This window comes from Seriola lalandi, unplaced genomic scaffold (genome assembly GCF_002814215.2).
Source record: "Seriola lalandi dorsalis isolate HSWRI2012SDOR001 ecotype SW California unplaced genomic scaffold, Sedor1 jcf7180002054761, whole genome shotgun sequence".
NCBI classification, from domain to species: domain Eukaryota; kingdom Metazoa; phylum Chordata; class Actinopteri; order Carangiformes; family Carangidae; genus Seriola; species Seriola lalandi.
Window position 1 is genome coordinate 8,467 of NW_019525314.1, and position 18,562 is coordinate 27,028.

General features: G+C 41.9%; 2 protein-coding genes across 2 annotated transcripts; one reads left to right on the plus strand and one right to left on the minus strand.

Moving 5' to 3' along the window:
• The first annotated feature begins 3,321 nt into the window (after positions 1-3,321).
• Positions 3,322-12,188, plus strand: fam171b (family with sequence similarity 171 member B). Its single transcript, XM_023424933.2, has 8 exons — positions 3,322-3,642; positions 4,730-4,963; positions 5,972-6,064; positions 6,525-6,683; positions 6,793-6,963; positions 7,278-7,394; positions 7,488-7,611; positions 7,725-12,188. The coding sequence occupies exons 1-8, from the start codon at positions 3,426-3,428 to the stop codon at positions 9,043-9,045; spliced, it is 2,436 nt and encodes an 811-aa protein (XP_023280701.1). The 5' UTR covers positions 3,322-3,425; the 3' UTR covers positions 9,046-12,188.
• Positions 12,189-12,354: 166 nt separating this feature from the next.
• Positions 12,355-17,131, minus strand: LOC111668794 (zinc finger, SWIM-type containing 2). The gene is made up of 9 exons (XM_023424929.2): positions 16,981-17,131; positions 16,816-16,892; positions 16,275-16,315; positions 15,685-15,919; positions 15,062-15,313; positions 14,844-14,928; positions 14,647-14,729; positions 14,227-14,395; positions 12,355-13,067 (listed from the first exon to the last, which is right to left on the minus strand). The coding sequence occupies exons 1-9, from the start codon at positions 17,128-17,130 to the stop codon at positions 12,405-12,407; spliced, it is 1,755 nt and encodes a 584-aa protein (XP_023280697.1). The 5' UTR covers position 17,131; the 3' UTR covers positions 12,355-12,404.
• Positions 17,132-18,562: the final 1,431 nt, after the last annotated feature.

Sequence of the window (18,562 nt, forward strand, 5' to 3'; positions counted from 1 at the left end):
CTCTCCTACAATGGACAGACAGTCTTCCTTTCTCCACCTCTCCCTCATTACTAAAAATATCTAACCCTGTTGGGAGATTATGTATTGCGAGTCCTTTACTAAGCCAGAACATATTACAGCTTGTTTATGTGAGATGTTAATATCAAATAACAAGAAAATGCAATATAGTTCGGAAGATTTGTTTCGTTATTTTGAAAAAGTGTCCTCATTACATTGTTTACCCACAAGAGAGAGACGAGACAAGTTTTGTTAGTACTGAGTGTTCCCACTTAAAAAGCAACTTGTGGATCATGCTGTGTTCTGTGCTCTGAAAAGATCCTGCACAGAATTATCTGTCTATCGGGTATTTGAATCAATTGCCAACTGGTCTGGATGGCTAATATATATGTATGAAATTAAAATATAAATCTTCTACTCATTTTATGCTGAAATTAAAGCAACACACCCACCCTCACTCTGTGACATAACCATGTAAAAGTTGCCTCTTGCTGTGGGCTAAGAACTGATCATAGAGATTACAAGTTTATACAAGATCCGCAAGTCTTTTTTCATGTTATATGGACACTAACATCACACATGGCTTCGGTTTTGATCTTGTATAACAGCAGCTGTAACAGACATAGACATGTACCAGCGGTTGTGATTGCGACATTATGTATCACTGGCCTCAAATCTACTCTCGTCCTCCAGTGTGCTTATATATATATATATATATATATATATATATATATATGACCTCAGGATATGCACAGATTTCCGGTGGCTGAATGCGAGAACCATAAAGGACGCTCACCCTCTGCCTCATCAAGCAGATTTGCCTTGCTGCCCTTGGCGGGAATTCGGTTTTCAGCACCATGGACTTGACATCAGGGTTTTAGAACCTGCCCATGCATGAGGAAGACAAGAAGTACACCGCCTTCACAACACCACTGGGCTTGCATGAGTATAACAGGATGCCACAAGGCCTGTGTAATAGCCCTGCATCCTTTATGAGAATGATGCTGAGCATCTTTGGTGACCTCAACTTTAGCACCCTGCTGTGCTATCTCGATGACCTCCTGGTCTTTGCTCCGTCAGAGCAAGAAGCCCTCAACAGACTGGAGGCCGTCTTTCAGAGGCTGAGAGAACACAACCTGAAGTTGAGTCCAAAAAAGTGTCATCTGTTGCGACGCTCCGTGAAATTCCTCGGCCACCTTATTGATGGTGATGGGGTGGCTGTTGACCCAGGAAAAGTGGAGCTCATTGTCAGGATGACAAGGAAAGATTTGATGGAAGATGACGGCTGCGCGCCTTCAGTTCGGAGAGTGAAATCGTTCCTTGGAATGATATTCTATTACCGACATTTCATTCCGAACTGTTCCTCTATCGCCAAGCCTCTGTTTGCTTATTTGATGACTAAACCGAAACTTGATGCCTGTGAACAGCGGTGGGTGGCCAAGCTGTCCCCATACACCTTCGGCATCAAGCATATCCCCGGAACGAAGAACGTTGTGGCGGATGCCTTGAGTAGAGACCCTTTCTCCAGGTCAGCGAGTCAAAGGCTGATCAGTGAGCCATACGAGGATCTCGTGGCAGAGGCTGAGGCTACAAAGGCGGAAGGAGTGCAAGATGTTTTTCGGTGCAGGGTTCAATGCTCTCAGGCACCTGACTCGGTCTGTGCAAGTGCAAATGTCTCTTGTGGCAATCACATCGGAAGTCAGAGTTCCTCTGATGTTAAATCCATTTGTGTAGCTCACATTGAGTGGGAAGAGGCAGCTGATTGTTTATGGAGGAACGTTTAGTTGAAAATTTATTTCATTTCAAAGGCTCAGTGATCGTTAACCTGATGGAGAGCGGTAGCCGGTCGTGGAAATGTGTAAACGCTCGCACTCAGAATGTCACATTACAGATTGTGGGGAACAGAATAAAGAAAATTCACGTGGCAGCATCTCCAGTGTCCGGTATCTCATATTGCGCCTGAACACGACGCAGAATTGTCGGGACTTCGAGGCTGTTCCGGCTACGAGAGCAACGTTTGATGTTAGTTATTTTGATAGTTGTTTAGTGATATCGAATTGAACTGAAGTCACCGGAATGTTTGTAGCATGTGGTCCCGTCCGTGCTGCCTCCGAGCCGAGGTGAAAGGTCAGACTGTCAAATTGGATGAATCCGATTTGATTTATACAAGGGGGAACCCGGATTGTACTAAGCGGGGTAGAGGACAGAGGGTTACCCAAAACAGCAGTTACTGTGGTTACAGTGAATAAAGTGAAATTAACACTTTACTTCATCTTGTAGTAAATGTCATAGCAATCCCTGTGATCATGTTCATGTGCGTGTACAGTAAATGGAGTAAAAGTTATTGTGTACAGGCCACCACGTCTCATCCATGACTTCTTTAAATGTCACTGTGGAGGGTGCTGGGTCAAGGGAAAAGAAAAATATCTGGAGCAAAATGAATCTTGCTAGAGTCGGTGGGAGGGTATGGGGGGACTACTTGACAACTCAACAAGACTAGTAGACTACTTTACACAACTAGACGAGACTACTTGACAAAACTATCAGACTACTATTCACGACTACTAGACAACTACTAGTCCACTTGACAAGACAACTATACAACTCGACCACTATACTATACTAATACACTATTATACTAATTAAATGACTATGGACACTAATTTACATTATAAAAAATAAAATCCTTGACGAGTAATCACAACACAACAAAAAACTTGAATTTATTAAGCCTATATTTTGACAGAGCAGTGGAGATCTGTTTTCGATAGATGGCCATGCAGACCCCGATGATGTAACAGCATCTCCCGTCTCACCAAAGATCAACAACACATACAGATCTCTCACTCTGACGCTCTATAGTGGTACAGCAACAGTCATCACAGTCTAAATTACCGCAGCACGAACTAACGACTATTTTCACACAGCAATAATTTCCATCAATTGTACAAAATGTACAAAATACTGAAAAGCGCACGATTTAATTTCTACAGTGTTATAAAAACGGGAAAACAATATCAACATAAGTCATTTAGCTAAACTAAGTCAAAATAACCTCGCTATCTATCAACGAAGTGCACAGCATGTGTTTTACCAAGAATTATTTATTGGAACAAAGCACATATAAATTACATAACTACGTTATTTACATTTCGGGCCAAAATCGTGTCGAGTTGGTATTGTTTTTTCCACTGAGTGACACATCGCTTTGTCGAAAACGATCTTCGGGCCACACGCCCAGCCTCAGCACCAGCGCATCCTTTCTTTACGTGTTTTTTGACACCCCTCTCTCCGCACCGAGACTAGACGAAACCACGGTAGGGATGAGGCCTTCACGATAAAGACACACATTGCTGGACCTCGTTCTTCTCCTCCCGAGTTCGCTTCTCGCGGTCCGTTATGTCTTTGAGCCCGCTCCCCCTCTCGCCATGCCCGCCGCTGAACGCTACCTGCCGCCGCCGCCGCTGCTCTTTCTGCCGTCGTTGCTTTTGATTTCCTGCCTGGATGGGGCGGTGAGAGCAGCGGAGGGCGGCGGCCTGCCCTCCTCGCCCGGGGACAATGGAGTCATCGCCGCGGTTGGAGACCCGTCTCCTACATACCCGACCGACCCGGGGCGATTTCTCAGCCCCTCGGCTCTGATAGCAGGTAATTGTAAACAAAAAGGCGCTACGTCTGCTCCCTCTCATTGTTAAAGAAAACGGGAATCGGCTGCATCAGAGCAAACAGTGTTATTCATGATTGGATCAGGTAGCAGTGTTGTGCATCTCGTGTTTGTTTTTGTTACGCTGATGTCAATACGTGGCTTAATAATTGTGCAACGAAATTAGTCATAACATTTCTTTTTTCTTCTTTTTTTTTTTTTTTTATATATATACACATCTTATTTTGAATATAACCCGCTGGCAGATATAAGAAAGTTACCAAACCATTACCAAAGTATGACCCATTTTAAGCAGTGGGAATCTGCTTTGTATGCAGATACTTTGATCAGAATATACCGATTTATTGTACATCTCCTGCTTTAATCCTATATTGTTAAAACATTAACTAAAACTACTTGTCTGATATTTCTATTGATAGGCTTTGCAGCCAGTCTGACCAACAGACTGATAGGATAATGTATACTGTGGAGGTTTGAGGGATTAGGGTTTTTATCTATTTGGCCTGAGCAGGTAATGTACTAATGGGGGACCTTGGTAATCCTGTGCCGCTCTGCCGATACAGTAGGTAAGCCAGTGTTCGCCGATGGCCTCACCGCTGCAAAGTCTTGTGTTTACGTTAGGTTTATGAGCGTGTATGGTAATTTTACATAGAATAGTCTTTTTTAAAAACCCAAAAGCTTACTAGGATCTCCAGCAGCCACGTCAGTATCAACTACAAAATAAATACAGAATGTATTCTGGTCAACTGTGGTTAACTATGAGTTTTCCTGCACGCATATAAAAGTGATCATTAGTGTTGGAAGGGAGGAGACGTTTAACATGGCAGTGTAGCTCTTCCTCTCCGCTGTCACTTGGTTTTGATGTATTTTTCATTCTCCCAGCGACTCAGCTTGCCTCATCACTTTTTCACAGTGAGAGAAAGGTTACCGAGTACTGCTGAGAGGGTGTGTTGGAGGCATACAGATAGAGCACACGCAGAGACACACGTATTGGACATGTACTAAAATCTTCTTACGATTAAGAAAAATTTCACAGGGCTGCCAAATGACTCTATTGCATCTTCTCCCCAGAGTCGCAGTTTGCTCTAAAAGTCCTGGTGAGGGATGTGGTGACCCGCCAGCCGCTGTCGGGGGCTTCGGTGGATGTTTACGTGAACCACACTCTGAGGAGCTCTGACCGAACGGGGGCGAGAGGCGAGGTTCTGCTCTGGGTGGCGTACAGTCCGGGCCTCAGGCTGACATTACTGGGCAACATGGAAGGCTACGTCCCCCGCCCGCTGCCGTGGAGCACCAGCAAGAGACCAAGTGAGTTACCTACCTCGACTAAGCCTGGCTTCTTTGACGTCTGGATGACAGCCCTCCAACACTGTCAAAAGAAAACAACCAATAAACAGAAGCACAGGTCTACATAGAACAGACATTTGAGGCTTAGCATAGTGCCTTCCTCAAGGATACATGTTCTGTATACACACTAGAAGTAAAGGAAAAATCAAACATCCTATGTAGTTCCTGTACAGTATTAACTCACACACTCTCAAATGCATTATTTATAGCCATTAAAGATTAATGAACTGTCTGCAACAACATACAACTTGTCCCTGGAATGTGCAGTCAAGTGTAACTGAACGCATTGATTGTTTCTATCTCTATGTACCGATGAGCTCGAGTGAAACGTATCCCCGCCTCAGCAAACCGTCTTTGTCCTGCATTGAATCAGATGCAGAGGGGGTGGGGGCTCTTTAGCCACAATAATCTGATGTTGGGGTAAAGAAAGGGGCCAGGATCCGTCTCTATTGTCTGTGTTCCCACGTCCTCCTACTTCCTCGTACTGGTCTCAGTCAAACAGAAAATGATCTGGGAGGTGGTGTTTTGCAGGAGAGATGGAGCGGATGTTACGAGGGATAAAATCAGTGTCATCTGTCAAGAGGCGCCTCCCTTTTGTGCTGCTGAACCCTAAAAAAAAAAAAAGGCCTGCAGTAACGTTGCCATCTGCTGGTGGTAATACAGTTCTACAAGTCACCATGAACAGCAAAGGACAAAAGCCTGATCTCTCTCCTTACATATTCTCTCTTGATACATCATATGTTATTAATATAATATCTTAAACTAAATGTCAGTTGTATTTTTATTGCACCTGTCTATTTTCCAAAGGCATTTAGTGAAAAAAGAGATTCTGACATATCATAACTTTTAATCTGTCAATTTATGTTTGCACCGTTCACATCTCCAACTATAATTCTTGTTGTCGTCGTCGTCGTCGTCGTAATTTTTTTTGTGTGTTTGATTTCTGACCTTTTGTTTGTCTTCTTGCAGTTTTCTCTGCTGTGACCCTGCCGCTGCTCCCTCACAGTCAGGGGAACGTCTGGCTGTTTGAAGACTCAGTGCTCATCACTAGAAAGCTACCTGGTAAGTTTACAGAGCCAAGAGTCAGTTTGCCTTCATCTCAATGAGAACCAGTCACTATCAGTTATTTCCATTTTTAGTTGCATTTTAAGGTTCAAGATCTTGAGTTGAAAAACATATTATTTTTAAAAAACATTTTCCCCCAGCTTGATTCGTTTTTAAATTGCACAGATAAAATGAAAAAGTAAGAGGGGATTATCCCACTAACTACTCACTGTGTTGCGATATTTAAATGTGAATATGACAAAGACAGTGCTGTTTTTGGCCCTCAGATCAATTAGGTATAATTAAGCCTCATTGTGAATGCATTTGCTGAAACCGTGTGGCCAAAGTCAATGTGTCGTTTTAAAATAAATGGCAGATTAAATGTTTTGTCCAATGCCATGAAAAAGCACACTCATATATTTAAACACAGTGCATGTGTCCAGATTTACATTAAACGTATGCCGTCTTGTTTTCGCAGACAGTTCATCCCAGCCTAAAGTTAAATTCCCCAAGAACCTCCTCACAATCTCTGATAAGAGCAACGTCTCCTCAGTGACAGCGTATCTGACTGTACCACAGCACCATCTAGCTAAAGACTGCGCCAACTGCACTCCAGGCATCATCAGCAACAAATCAGGTGAGCGTCAAACAAGGCCTCATTAATGTTTAAACCGATTTACTCCTCGTCTGGACCGTCTAAGGCTTGGTCGTTAGGAGAGAAAAATGCTTTACTCCTCCTCCTGCAGTGTTCAGAAGCATCGAGCTGAGGCCGGCGGCAGCCGTCAGCGTCCTGCTGTACTCGGGTGACGAGGAGCTCCGGGTTCGTGGGCCCATTCAAATCAGTCTGCCTCTGGGACACAACACCTTCCTCCGGGCTTCTGATACCGTCCCAGCCTGGGCCTTCAACCTAAAGACGGGTATGAGTAAAGATTTCGGAGAAGCCACTTGATCTCATTACAAAACTAGATTGGCGCATGATTAATACAAGAATAGTGCAATAATTCTAATTTAATTTAATTCTAAAAGAAATGACAGAGTCAGGTCGTATTGTAATTGCAGTATTCAGCGGTGACCATGTGTGATGCTGTTAAGTTCAGTTTCAGTCTCTGAAATACAATTTTCAAACCGACTCCGATTTACTCTTTAAAATACATAAAAGCAATATTGTAATTTGATTTGATGTACTTACTGATACTGTAATGCAAAATGAGTACATTATCACTGTTGGAAGGTGCCTGGGAGAATCAGGGTCTTGGAATAGTGAAAACTGTTGGCAATGAACTGGTTTGGACTTACACCGCTTCCCATCTTGGCTACTGGATCGCCGCAGTACTGCCCTCCTCAAACGGTATGATTACTTACGTGCGTTGCCTCGTGTTGAGTGTTTTGCTGAATTTCCCATTATTAATATGTATGTCTATTTATAAATTTAACCACTTAGATTATCTGGGACATGGAAGCACTATGGATTTCATATCATACCACACCTACTTGTTAATTGGAATACTGGGAGGAACGCTGGCTATAGTAATCGGATTACTTTCCTTGCTGCTGTGTCACTGCGGGTAAGGAGTCTCCTCAGAAATGTCATGGGTCAGGTTCAGTTTACAGTATACAAAACATACATGTAAAACTGCAGCCCATCTTGATCAAATTCTGTTTTCCCCCCCATATACAGAGGGTCTCATCGAGAGCCCAGGAGGAGGAGGAGGAGAGCGCGCTTTTCTAAACTCGCAGTTTTGAAAAAAGACCAAACTACCTCCACCCACACGGAGGAGGGTTTGTTGTTCCGATCCGGTGACAACAGCCTCGCCTCCTGCAGTGTCCAGTGTGAACCCTCGTCCACGCCGAGGCACAAAGCCAACTACAATATCTATGTGGAGGATCCAGGGTGTCGCCCGGCGGCTCCTCTTTATAAGAACATCGCTTCAGATCGCATCAAAGGTCCCCAGCAGCCACCTCACTACATCAACAGTGAAGATGTGGCTCGGCTTCGGGAGAAGTCAGAGCAAAACCGCGCCAACATGAACGACAACTTCTTTCAAGATAAGCTGGTTCATATCTATAACCGGCCGGTGGCCATTATTCAGGCCCCAGAGCTTTTCGGTGCTCAGGAGCAGCAACTGTCGGGCTGCAAGGCTGCCACTTTCCCCCGCAATGGAGTCGAGTATGATGCTCACTCCGAGCCTGCAAGTAAAGACGGCTACACCCGGACACTACCCAAAGTCCCTCACCATCACTCCCAGGGTGGAAGCAGCACACAGCAGAGCAGCCAAGATGAGCCTCAGCCTCTGGAGACCCAAGGCCAAGGCCCTAACACTAGTGTGTGGGGACGCTACAGTAATCTCCTCGAATCATCCGTTTCTGTACCTGGAACTCTAAACGAGGCAGCTGGTATGGAGGCTTTCAGCAGTGGGCACGGTGTGCCCGGTGAGCTGCAGGGGATCTCGGAGCGCACGTTACTGGAGCTGACCCGGGGCAAGTCTTCATCATCTCACCCCAGGGCCTGGTTTGTCTCATTAGATGGGAAGCCGGCTGCACAGGTCCGCCATTCCATCATTGAGCTCCAGAGCCGCCGCCGCCCGCCGAGCAGCAACGACACCAGCCTGGACTCAGGGGTGGACATGAACGAGCCTCAGCAGAACATCCGCGAGACAGAGCGTGACGGGCCTTCGATCAGGGCGTCCTCTTTGCCACACCGCAGCCGAGGGGGGCGGTGTGGCGAAGAACAGGACCTGAGCAGTAGTGAGAGTGGCAATACTGCTACCTGTACACCAGAGGACCCTTCCCTGAGGAACATTTTAGACGGGAGCAGCGGGGCTATTCCCGATATTCCCGAGGAGCGCGATGGGATGGATACATCTAGCGCTCAGGAGGACAGTGAGTCGAGAGGTACGCCACCTCCACGGCGCCTGAGGAAGGTGAGGGAAAAGGGGAAGACGGAAAAGAGGAGTGCCAAGCACGTCCGTGAGGGGAGACCTCTGACAAAGAGAAGTTAGGGGAATGGCTGATTATTGCATACACCCAGACGAGCGTTCAAATTTTCATTTAAATGTTCTATCAGCCATTTGACCCGTATTGAGCTTCGTCACATGGTGTCATAAGTGCTGAATGATCCAAATTAGTTTTTGCCACTTGTGCTCACACAGGCATTGTTGTTGTTAAGTTATGTGATTGTACAACTTTGCCAAAGAATGCGTAAGCTAGCTAAAGAGATAAAGCAGGATCTATGTCATGTTGAAGCATTATGTAGCTGCTGTTAGACAAGTTTGTGCACCATGTTTTCCTCATCCTCCCCGATCTGAAGATCACCAGCGAGATTCTTCACAGCAAAATGTCCGTGTGAACACGTTATCCCATAGTCCCCGGTACTGGCATTAAAGAGGGTGCCTTCTTACTGCCTGTAATCAGAAAATATGATTACATAAGGCATGGTATTTGTCTACATTTAGTCAAATCTGGTAAGTTTGCAGGAAGGACACAGATACAGGTCAATGTGTAGTGCGCTTATCCTCACCGTAAATGCCTGCTGTAAATTAAATAAGATACAGAAGCTTTCCCCGTTTGTCGTGCTGACATCTTGTTTTGATCATCTTGACTCATTTCACTTAGAAAGACACTCTGGGGTTCACAAAGAGATTCGGTTATGTCATTATCAGAATCGGCTCACACAGAAAAATGAATAAGAAAATAAAAAAAAGTTTTTAACTCATGACATAAAATCAGATTTGCTAACAATCTGATTGTGGGTGACATAATTTAGTTTCCACTTTCCACCTGCGGCTGACTCCAACCTCGGACCCTGACGGATTTTGGAGTAAAACACTGGTATACATTGTAAAGCTAAGCTGCCATTTGACCACACTTGATATTCAAGGCTGTAAGCCTACAGTTGTTTAAGAACGCATGAAAACGGATGTTTCCTCGTGTGTACGAAAATATTTTGCATTTTACTTTAGGGCTAACTTTAGGGTTACGTCATCATAGCTGTTAGATTACTTGGTGATTGGATGATTCATTTCATTAAAAAGGAGACTCAGTGTTGTGCTCCCAATGGTGAGTTACTGTTACAACAATAACACCCCGGACTTACACTATGAGAATGGTTATCACAACGCAAGAATCACATGGACAGATCCAAATAACACAATTATTACCCACATCCAGGGGCACCACAGCAATTGGCACTTAAAAAATGGTAATGTTTGCTTTATGAGATTCATTTTTTGTGACTGGGAAGTGTCTGGCAAATCAGATTGCTTGTCTGAAGAAACCCATGGTACAACAAGTTAACAACTGTTAACAGCCTAATAAAAACAGTAATTGCTGATTGCTTGGAGGGGTGCTGTTAAATTGCGTACAACTGCACTGCTGTGCGGCAACAATTTGATACATGAGGTAAATATTCACAATTTATAGTCTTAAATGAAGAAGCTGAAAGCCTCTCACTTGGCATCCCAATGCATGCATTATTATTATTTTTGTTTTTAATAACTGGACTGCTGGTCGTGTACAGTATTATCCCCTGCAACTATGTTCTTGATAACGTAAACAGCCGGTGCCTTGTAGATTTGCTTTTACCACCTATTTCCCTAAAACTCTTGATACTGATCCCGACAAAAAATATGTTTAATTGCTGATTAGTTTGGCTACCTTTTTTTTTTTTTTTTTTTTGCTTTGAGCGGCATAAACTGAAGACAGAATGACAGTTTTAAACAGATTTTTCAAATGAAAGTAACTATAAGATGGACTGTTCAAATTTTGTTCATTCATGTCCCGCACAGGATTCATTTTTATCTTTTTTGGTGATCCCTTTCCTTGCCATCATCAGGTCAACATTTCAGTGAATACTTCATTCCTGGCAGCCTCAACTGTACTTGTGTTAAGTCTTATACTTGTGTACTTTGTGTTTAGTGCTAATTAGCAAATGATCGCATGCTAACGTGCTGAAAGAAGATGGTGAACATGGTAAACCTTATGTTGGCATGCTGACATTAGCATTAAGCTCAAAGCACCACTCTGACTAAATACAGCCTCGCAGAGCTGCCGGCACGGCTGTAGACGCATATTCTTGCTTGGGTTTAACAACATTTTTAACAATTATTTATACAGACATGTTTCACTTAAGTAAAATGTCAAACAACAATGTCACATGTATGCCTGCCTTTCATATCTGTCCTCTACCAATTGATATGGCAGCTTTTGTCTTGAGTCAAATAAAGCACACCACACTTTAATATGTGCCCACTTGTTACACTGGCACACAACATTCCCAGAAACGTATGAAATCTTCAGTGTGTAAATATTACAATGATTACAACAAAGAAAACTGATATCATTGCCTGTATGTGATAAAGTTTGGCAAAAAAAAGAAAAAAAAACTCACCATGAATACCAGAAAATGATTGCACTAGCAATATTTATCATAAATTAAAATTTAAAAACAAACTCTGCAGTGACAGTTTTGCCATATTTAGTCTTCCGTCACAGTACTGTAGTGTGTTTTTGTTTCTATGTATATAGTAAAGCAGCATTTTATGTATTATGTGACTGTGACTTCATTTAATTTGGGCTGTTCTTCCATCTAACAGCAAAGGTCTGAGAGGTGCATCGCTGCTTTTCACTGAACGATTGAATGACAGAGTTTTTAAGCAACTGTCATTTGAGATGTGTTATCAATGTGAATTCTTTTAAGGTTAGTCTAAAGAGTGAGTGTCTTTTCATGGGAGTGTACAAAAAGCCTGAGCTTTGTATTTTTTAAATGTAGCAACAAGTTGAGCACTTAATCATTCAGTATGCTAACAAATGAAAACACTCCTGCTCTCCTTCAGCTTGAAAACACAGTATATCCCAGCTTCAACAGCAACATGAGGAGTACGGTAGTTTGTGAATACTTTGTGCTGATCATTTTTGAAAGCAAATCAAACCTACTGCCACTCCCATTTCAAAGTGATCTCTCTGAATGTATTTGTATTGATTTTTAATGTGTTCTATAGTGTGCTCCTCTTGTGTCTAGCCATTGAACCTCACAGGCTTTTGTTTCTTCCAAAATGGGCACCTCTTGTGTTTACCTCTGTAATAATGGTAGTGTTATTAGTCTTGCCTTTTTGTGCACTAACTTAATAAACTTACTTGATACCAATTCTTGTTCAGTGCCTTATTTATTCAAGCATTTTAAGTATATTGGATATAACATATCCAATAACATCAAAATGACAAATTTCCAAACAAAAACAATAGTTCTGATTCATTTCAGATTTATATTTGTTTGAATAAAGGATTAATGTCATGTATATTAACTGATTTATTTCAATGTAAAATTTATTGAAAAGTAGTGCAGATGCACCACTCAAACCAACTAAGTGTCTGTCTTCCTGTGATGCTGTGTGTTTATCAGGACTCCAGTCATTCTTAGCTCTGAAGTAAGTTTCTTGGTTGTGTCTTGAGTAGGTACTTTTTTGGGCAGCAGTCTAGTTCCCCTAGCAGGACAGGCCACAGTAGCTGTGTGACCTCGTTCTGGTCTGTGCAAACCCACAAAAAGGTCCACCTGTCGTCGATACTCTCCGATTTTGGCCCCAGTTAAACACAGATTAGGTGAGACAGGGCTGCGTTTCGCAAGTGTCTTTTTTGACGAACGGGTGTTTTGTCTGTGACCTGAGTCGAAGTCACTTACTGGACCTTGTTTTTTGTGCAACACTCCTTCTCCGCCTTTTGTTACAGCGTCAGTCTTTAACTTGTGGGGGATGTTTAAAGTATCTGAAGAGCCTGTCACCACTTCCAAGTTAAGAGAACCATGTGAAGGGGCAGTTTTAGAGTTCCTGTCCCGCAGTGCCACTCCTGGGATAAACAGATCCTTTAAGCCATGTTCTGGTTTGGCAAAGTCATCGGAAAGGCAAGAGGCCAGCTTATGGGAGGTCTTCCTTTCACTGGTTCTCCAAGTCAAGGGATTATAAATGACATATCCATCCAAAGGGCAGGAGTTCAACTTCCGCAGGATCCCGTCCACACAGTCCATATGGAACTGAAGTGTGTGTGTAAACATGCGAGGAGGAAAGGAAGCAGAGACAGAGAGGGGGCTCAATCTAACAATGTTTTTGTACATTTTGTAACTATGTTTCATTCATTAAGGTTTCCATTCAGATTCTTGCAGATGTTAATGTACAGATTTAGGAATCAAACTCTCAAGTTGTTGAATTTATTCTGTGTTGATTGTGCGTCATGTTTTTCTATATTTTCCACCCGGTTGTCATAAATCATAATACAACCACTATGCAGCCCTGACCCTTTTTTGGAAAGTTAAAAATAACAGCTATATTTCCATTTTCTATGATTTTGTGTTAAGCTTTGTGTACTTTTTTGAATGAATGATTTCGGTGAACTGAATTAATATGGTGATCGTGGATTTAGAATTTATTTTTATTCTTATTTTTGTTTGTTAAAACATCCTATCAGATATCTGATCTGGCCAGAGGTTCATAATGTTCTGCAAAAGGTATTTCAAGTGAATGGAGTTCATGTGGGATGAACTAGAGACCCTGAACGTGGGCAACCTGCCACTAGAAAATGCTACTTCTATGGATGGATATTTCAGATTCTAAGTGCTGCCTGCAGGAAAGCCATCACTCGAAAATGAATGGTTAAAAACCAGATACACCTTCCGTGGAGGATCGGGTCGACATTATTGATGAAATCTTTAGGATGGAAAGAATTACTTTATATATCAGGTTGCAACAGGAATATGGGAAAGATGGATAAGGTACATAACACTATTTCTCTTGTAGACCCTATTTTATAAAGGGTTTTGTGTATCAGGCAGCTACACGCTAACTTTTTGTTTGTTTGTTTGTTTGTTTGTTTGTTTGTTTGTTGTTGTTTGGATCGGTTATGTTTCTCTGTTTGATATTTTATGTATTAGGTATTTACTTATTTATGTTTTTGTATTAAAATTATTTTTCTTCTTGCATGCCTATAATTTAATTTACTTCACTGGTCCTAAATTGTTTACGTATATTCTATTTTGACCGATAAGAGTCATTAAGGTTCATTATTTTGGTTTGCGACTGAGTCTCACAGAAGGCTTTAAATGGATCATGAAGTAATACCGTAAAGAAAATTCATCAAAAAACCCCCCAAAAAACGTCATGTCAGATAATGCAAGTACACACAGTCTCCCGTCTTACCTTATGATTACAAGGCAGAGTTCGGACACGGTGACCCAGGGTAAAATTCTGTAGACAGATCCGACACTGCTGTCCCTCGTCCAAGAGCACGGACCCTGATCTCACCCTCACAGTAGGCAGACACCCCAGCACATTTTCTGGTAGGAGGTCTGCGGCAACAGGGATGATGCTGGGGATCGAGATGGGAAATGGTGAGGAAGCAACTGTTGTTTTTCTAAACAAGAATTGTTTGTCTGACGTTGTGCTTGCCTGTGGAAACAGCATTTTTACTGATCAAACATATTTGATTATACTGCTAAAAAGATTTTCTACTCCATCTCATTATCACCCTTGGAAAACCGTCAATGTTCAGCGTTAACCTGGCATTCTTCATATACCAAAGATGAAACAGATTTTCTGGCTGATTTTCCAACAACTCACCTGTCATTTGCTGACTGGGAGGCCGCTCCCTTTGGTTCATCTCTCAGGTCCTCTGCCACAAAATGCCACTTGTCTCCTCTTTTCTGTTTGAAGTATATTCAGTGTTGAGTTGAGATGCTTGAACATTTTAGTTCACAGTGTGGGATATTGGCTGATGCAAGTAAGTGTTTCAAAGCTGAATGCATATATACGCTTACTGTTCGTGAAGCAAACTGATGCTGCGGGTGGCAGCCTTTCTTTGAGCAGTCCTCACACAAATAGAAGTAACTGCAGACTATGCATCTGAAAAAAAAACGCAATGTACTGGGAGACTCTCACTATACTTCAAATAATATAATCATGTTGTTCAATACTGACAACTGACAGCAAAAAAACTGACTAATGTTACACACAGATATGACTACCATAAGCTTACTTGAAACATTTGCCAGTGATAGGGCAGACATGGCAACCGTTACAGAGAACTCCCAGGTGCTTGCCTGGCTTCTCTCTCTCAGCAGCAGCGAAGAGCTTTGCTGCGTTTTTCACCTGCTCCTGGAGTAACTTCAAAGAGCCGAAGTCCTCCCTGCACAGAGGGCACTTCACCGTTTCTTCCCTGTCAGAGAGCTTCTGGTGATCCGCCCAAACTTTCATGCAAGAGATATGGACGTTATTGCCACAACCGAACCTGGGAGAAAAACAAGGACAGCATGTTCTTACAAACAAGCACGGAAAATCCGTCACCAAAATGCAGGAAATAAAGATTTCATTTCATTTTGTTGTGTTTGAATGATGTGTCCTCTTCTGTCAATATCAAGGGATTTGAACCAAATTTTATTACTTCCTAAAATCTGTGCTGGCAGTTTCCGCCAAACATGCCCTATGTCAACAGCTGAAAGTGCTACGGTGCGACAGACCACTCTGTACTCTATGAGGTCATGTTCAGGCCAGTAGTACAGCAAAAGTTGACTAGAACATCTTACGTCACCCTGAAGCATGACCGTACTGTGACAACAGTCTGAAACCCCGACCCCGGCCTGACCACAGCCGCCTACACACCTGCAGTAAGACACAGGCTGTTTTTTCTCCAGCAGCTCCTCTTGACAGATTGGACACACGTCCTGGGCTTGGATCACCTTCCGGCAGACACTTCCAGCCTCCTGGTTTGTGTCTGGTTGGCTCGAGGTCCCAGAAGCAACAGAGGAATCATTTTCCATCCGGTTGGCTTTGGTTTGGTGTAAACCATGGAGCACCTCCGATATCTGTCTCTCCACAAGTCCGTGTTGAAATGAATCTAGAGCAGTTATTTTAATAATACACATCAGGAGGAGGATATGTGCAAGAGTGGGTCAGTTTTTTTTCTGTTTCAGTATTAATGTGAAAGATTTCACAGCATGAAAAAGTATTGTGTAAGGAGTCTAAAATATCAGCTTTATGATGTACATATGAAAAACGTGGGGAAATTATAAAATACCTTTGCTCTAAGCTAAAGGTGAGGACAACAGGGGGTTTGATGAACATTCAATTTTTCACAAAAATACAGGCCATTTTTCCAAGAACTATACTTGACCAATGGGCCACACAATGAAATCATGCCTGAACTGAAATGCAGAGAATGCAATCATCTTTAATTTGTCAAAACAACTTACACTCATGTTCTCTGGGTAGTCTGAATTTCCGCAGTAAAACCCTGTCATGAAAAATATTAGTGGTTCATTCAAGAGTTAGTCGCGCTCACATAAAGTGAGTATATATATATATATATATAAAAACACAAATTAAGTCATTTGTAGGCCTGGATATCATTAGAATTTTCTCAAACATTCTTTTTGTACTTAGAACAAAATTATTAAAGAAAATATTTACAATATATAAAATATCTACAGCTATCTTCACATAAGAGCCACACCAGGATTTTAAATAAAATACCAAACAAAATAGTGTAAAAAACAAAACAAAATAAAGTAAAAAACAGAAGAAAAAAAACTGTGAGTAGAGAGCCAATTCCAGTCATCGAGTTCCGCAAAAAACTTTCCACGATAGATGGTCTAGCAGATTATGTCTAGGCAGCAAGTGTTCACCCCACATGCTGCACATATACAAAAAATAAAAAATAAAACAAAGAAAAAGAGTAATATCAATGCATTTAATCTCATGCTGTGTTAATCGTTTTCTGTGTGTTATTGATACCAGCAGATGTGTTTACATGGCTCCTGCTCCTTGATGAACACCGGGCAAGAGCACGTATGTGGGTCACCCAAACACACCTGAACAATATGAACAACAGAACATATTGGAGTGCGGATCCAAATCCTTTTTGGGACTCAATACATCCTGAATCATAGAATGATTTACCTTGAAGTTTCTGGCCTCTCCCTCCTCTTTGAGCAGAAATCCCGTGGGGCCGTAGGATTTCAGGAGGAATATAGTTGTGTTGAGGGCTTGGTCCTGGTGGAAACCCACTGCATCACTGACTGTGTTCCTCCAGGCAGGTTTCCTGAACATCCTGTCAATGGTGGATAAATGTACTCATCAATAATCTACCCTGTAATAATGAAAATGAGAGTACACGTATCTCAAACCGCCAGGAGGGTAAATGTCTGACCAAATAAAGGGTGCTGCGGATAAAACATCTATATGTTTTGTTAACCTTGAGCACTTGTTTATTACTGTTGAGATACAGAATCTATAGCTGTTTCTCTTTATCTTCATACTCACCTTACAGTTATAAAGTCGCTCAATAACAAAAAACAAAAAAATACGAGTAAGAAATAATCATTGTGTATTTACCTGTATCTTCTTTTTTAGGTTAAGCCACAACTTATCCCATTTTAAAACAGCAAAACGACGGTTAACTTGAGTCCGACATTACCTTGCTAGTACAACATTGATAAGGCTAAATTACAAACAGCTGTCGAAAACTTCCGGTTAATTCTAATATCCAAAACAGTCAGTTGGGATAGAAAACACGGCAACCTTTTCGGTTTGATAAACTTCACCGAACAAAGTGTGCACAGCTGGAAAAACTACCTGTCTTTTTTCAGGAAATTAAATGACTGAAGACCAGCCGCAACTTCGTTGATTTGAGGTGCAAATGTCTAAAGAACGCGGTAGTCATAGTAACCAAACTGCTGCCATGGATACTTTGAACTGCAGAGGGCGCCAGGGATAAAAAGACATTTTAAAAAAAAAAAAAAATAGAGCCTTCAGTGCTGATAAATCCAGTTTTTAGCACTGGATTTCCACCAGTAATGTAGTACAAGAGCATCTCTTCTGAATAATGTATATATACAAATATTCTGTGTCCTGCTGTTTAAATGAAGCAACAGGTTGCTCATGATTTGCAGAACTCAGACCCTAAAGATCATGACTTAACATTTTACATATTACTGTGTGCTAGATAGTATAGAAAAATAGTCAATACACTACAAAACCAATATACTGCAGAAAAGGTCTTATCCATCCAATATTTTTTCAATAGACGACAGTAAAAGCATTTTCTGTCAGAGATAAGCATCATTATTTTAATATTCTGCATTTCATTTTTTACTCTTGTGCTCACCTCATAAATCTACAGATACATAAAAATTAAAATGGTAACTTACATTTAAAGAAGCAGAAGACCTATGTAAGCAAAGTAACGGGTTTGTCCAATAAACTAAAGCCAGTAAGTTGCTTTGCAGAACTCAGACCCCAACAATAACTTAAAGTACACTAAACTTGACTTATAGTATGTATGACATATAATAAAAATGATCAAATTAAATGGGTGTGAATTATTTCAATGCTTTGTGATGTCCATTACACCGTAGGGATGTCCCCCTGTGTGGCTGCACAAAAGACAAGCATGTGATGTCATCCACAGCCCCCGTCAGGTTTTATCAGGACAGCTCAGTGTTGCTTCTGACTCCGGTGCAAAACACACAAGCTGAAGGAC

Coding starts and splice junctions, on each gene's coding strand:
- fam171b (XM_023424933.2), top strand. CDS start 3,426: ATGCCCGCCGCTGAACGCTACCTGCCGCCGCCGCCGCTGCTCTTTCTG. Junction 3,643..4,729: donor CCCCTCGGCTCTGATAGCAG/GTAATTGTAAAC, acceptor TCTTCTCCCCAG/AGTCGCAGTTTGCTCTAAAA. Junction 7,612..7,724: donor TTGCTGCTGTGTCACTGCGG/GTAAGGAGTCTC, acceptor CCCCATATACAG/AGGGTCTCATCGAGAGCCCA.
- LOC111668794 (XM_023424929.2), bottom strand. CDS start 17,130: ATGTTCAGGAAACCTGCCTGGAGGAACACAGTCAGTGATGCAGTGGGT. Junction 16,316..16,815: donor CCATGTAAACACATCTGCTG/GTATCAATAACA, acceptor TTTTCATGACAG/GGTTTTACTGCGGAAATTCA. Junction 14,929..15,061: donor ATCACTGGCAAATGTTTCAA/GTAAGCTTATGG, acceptor TTTTTTTTTCAG/ATGCATAGTCTGCAGTTACT.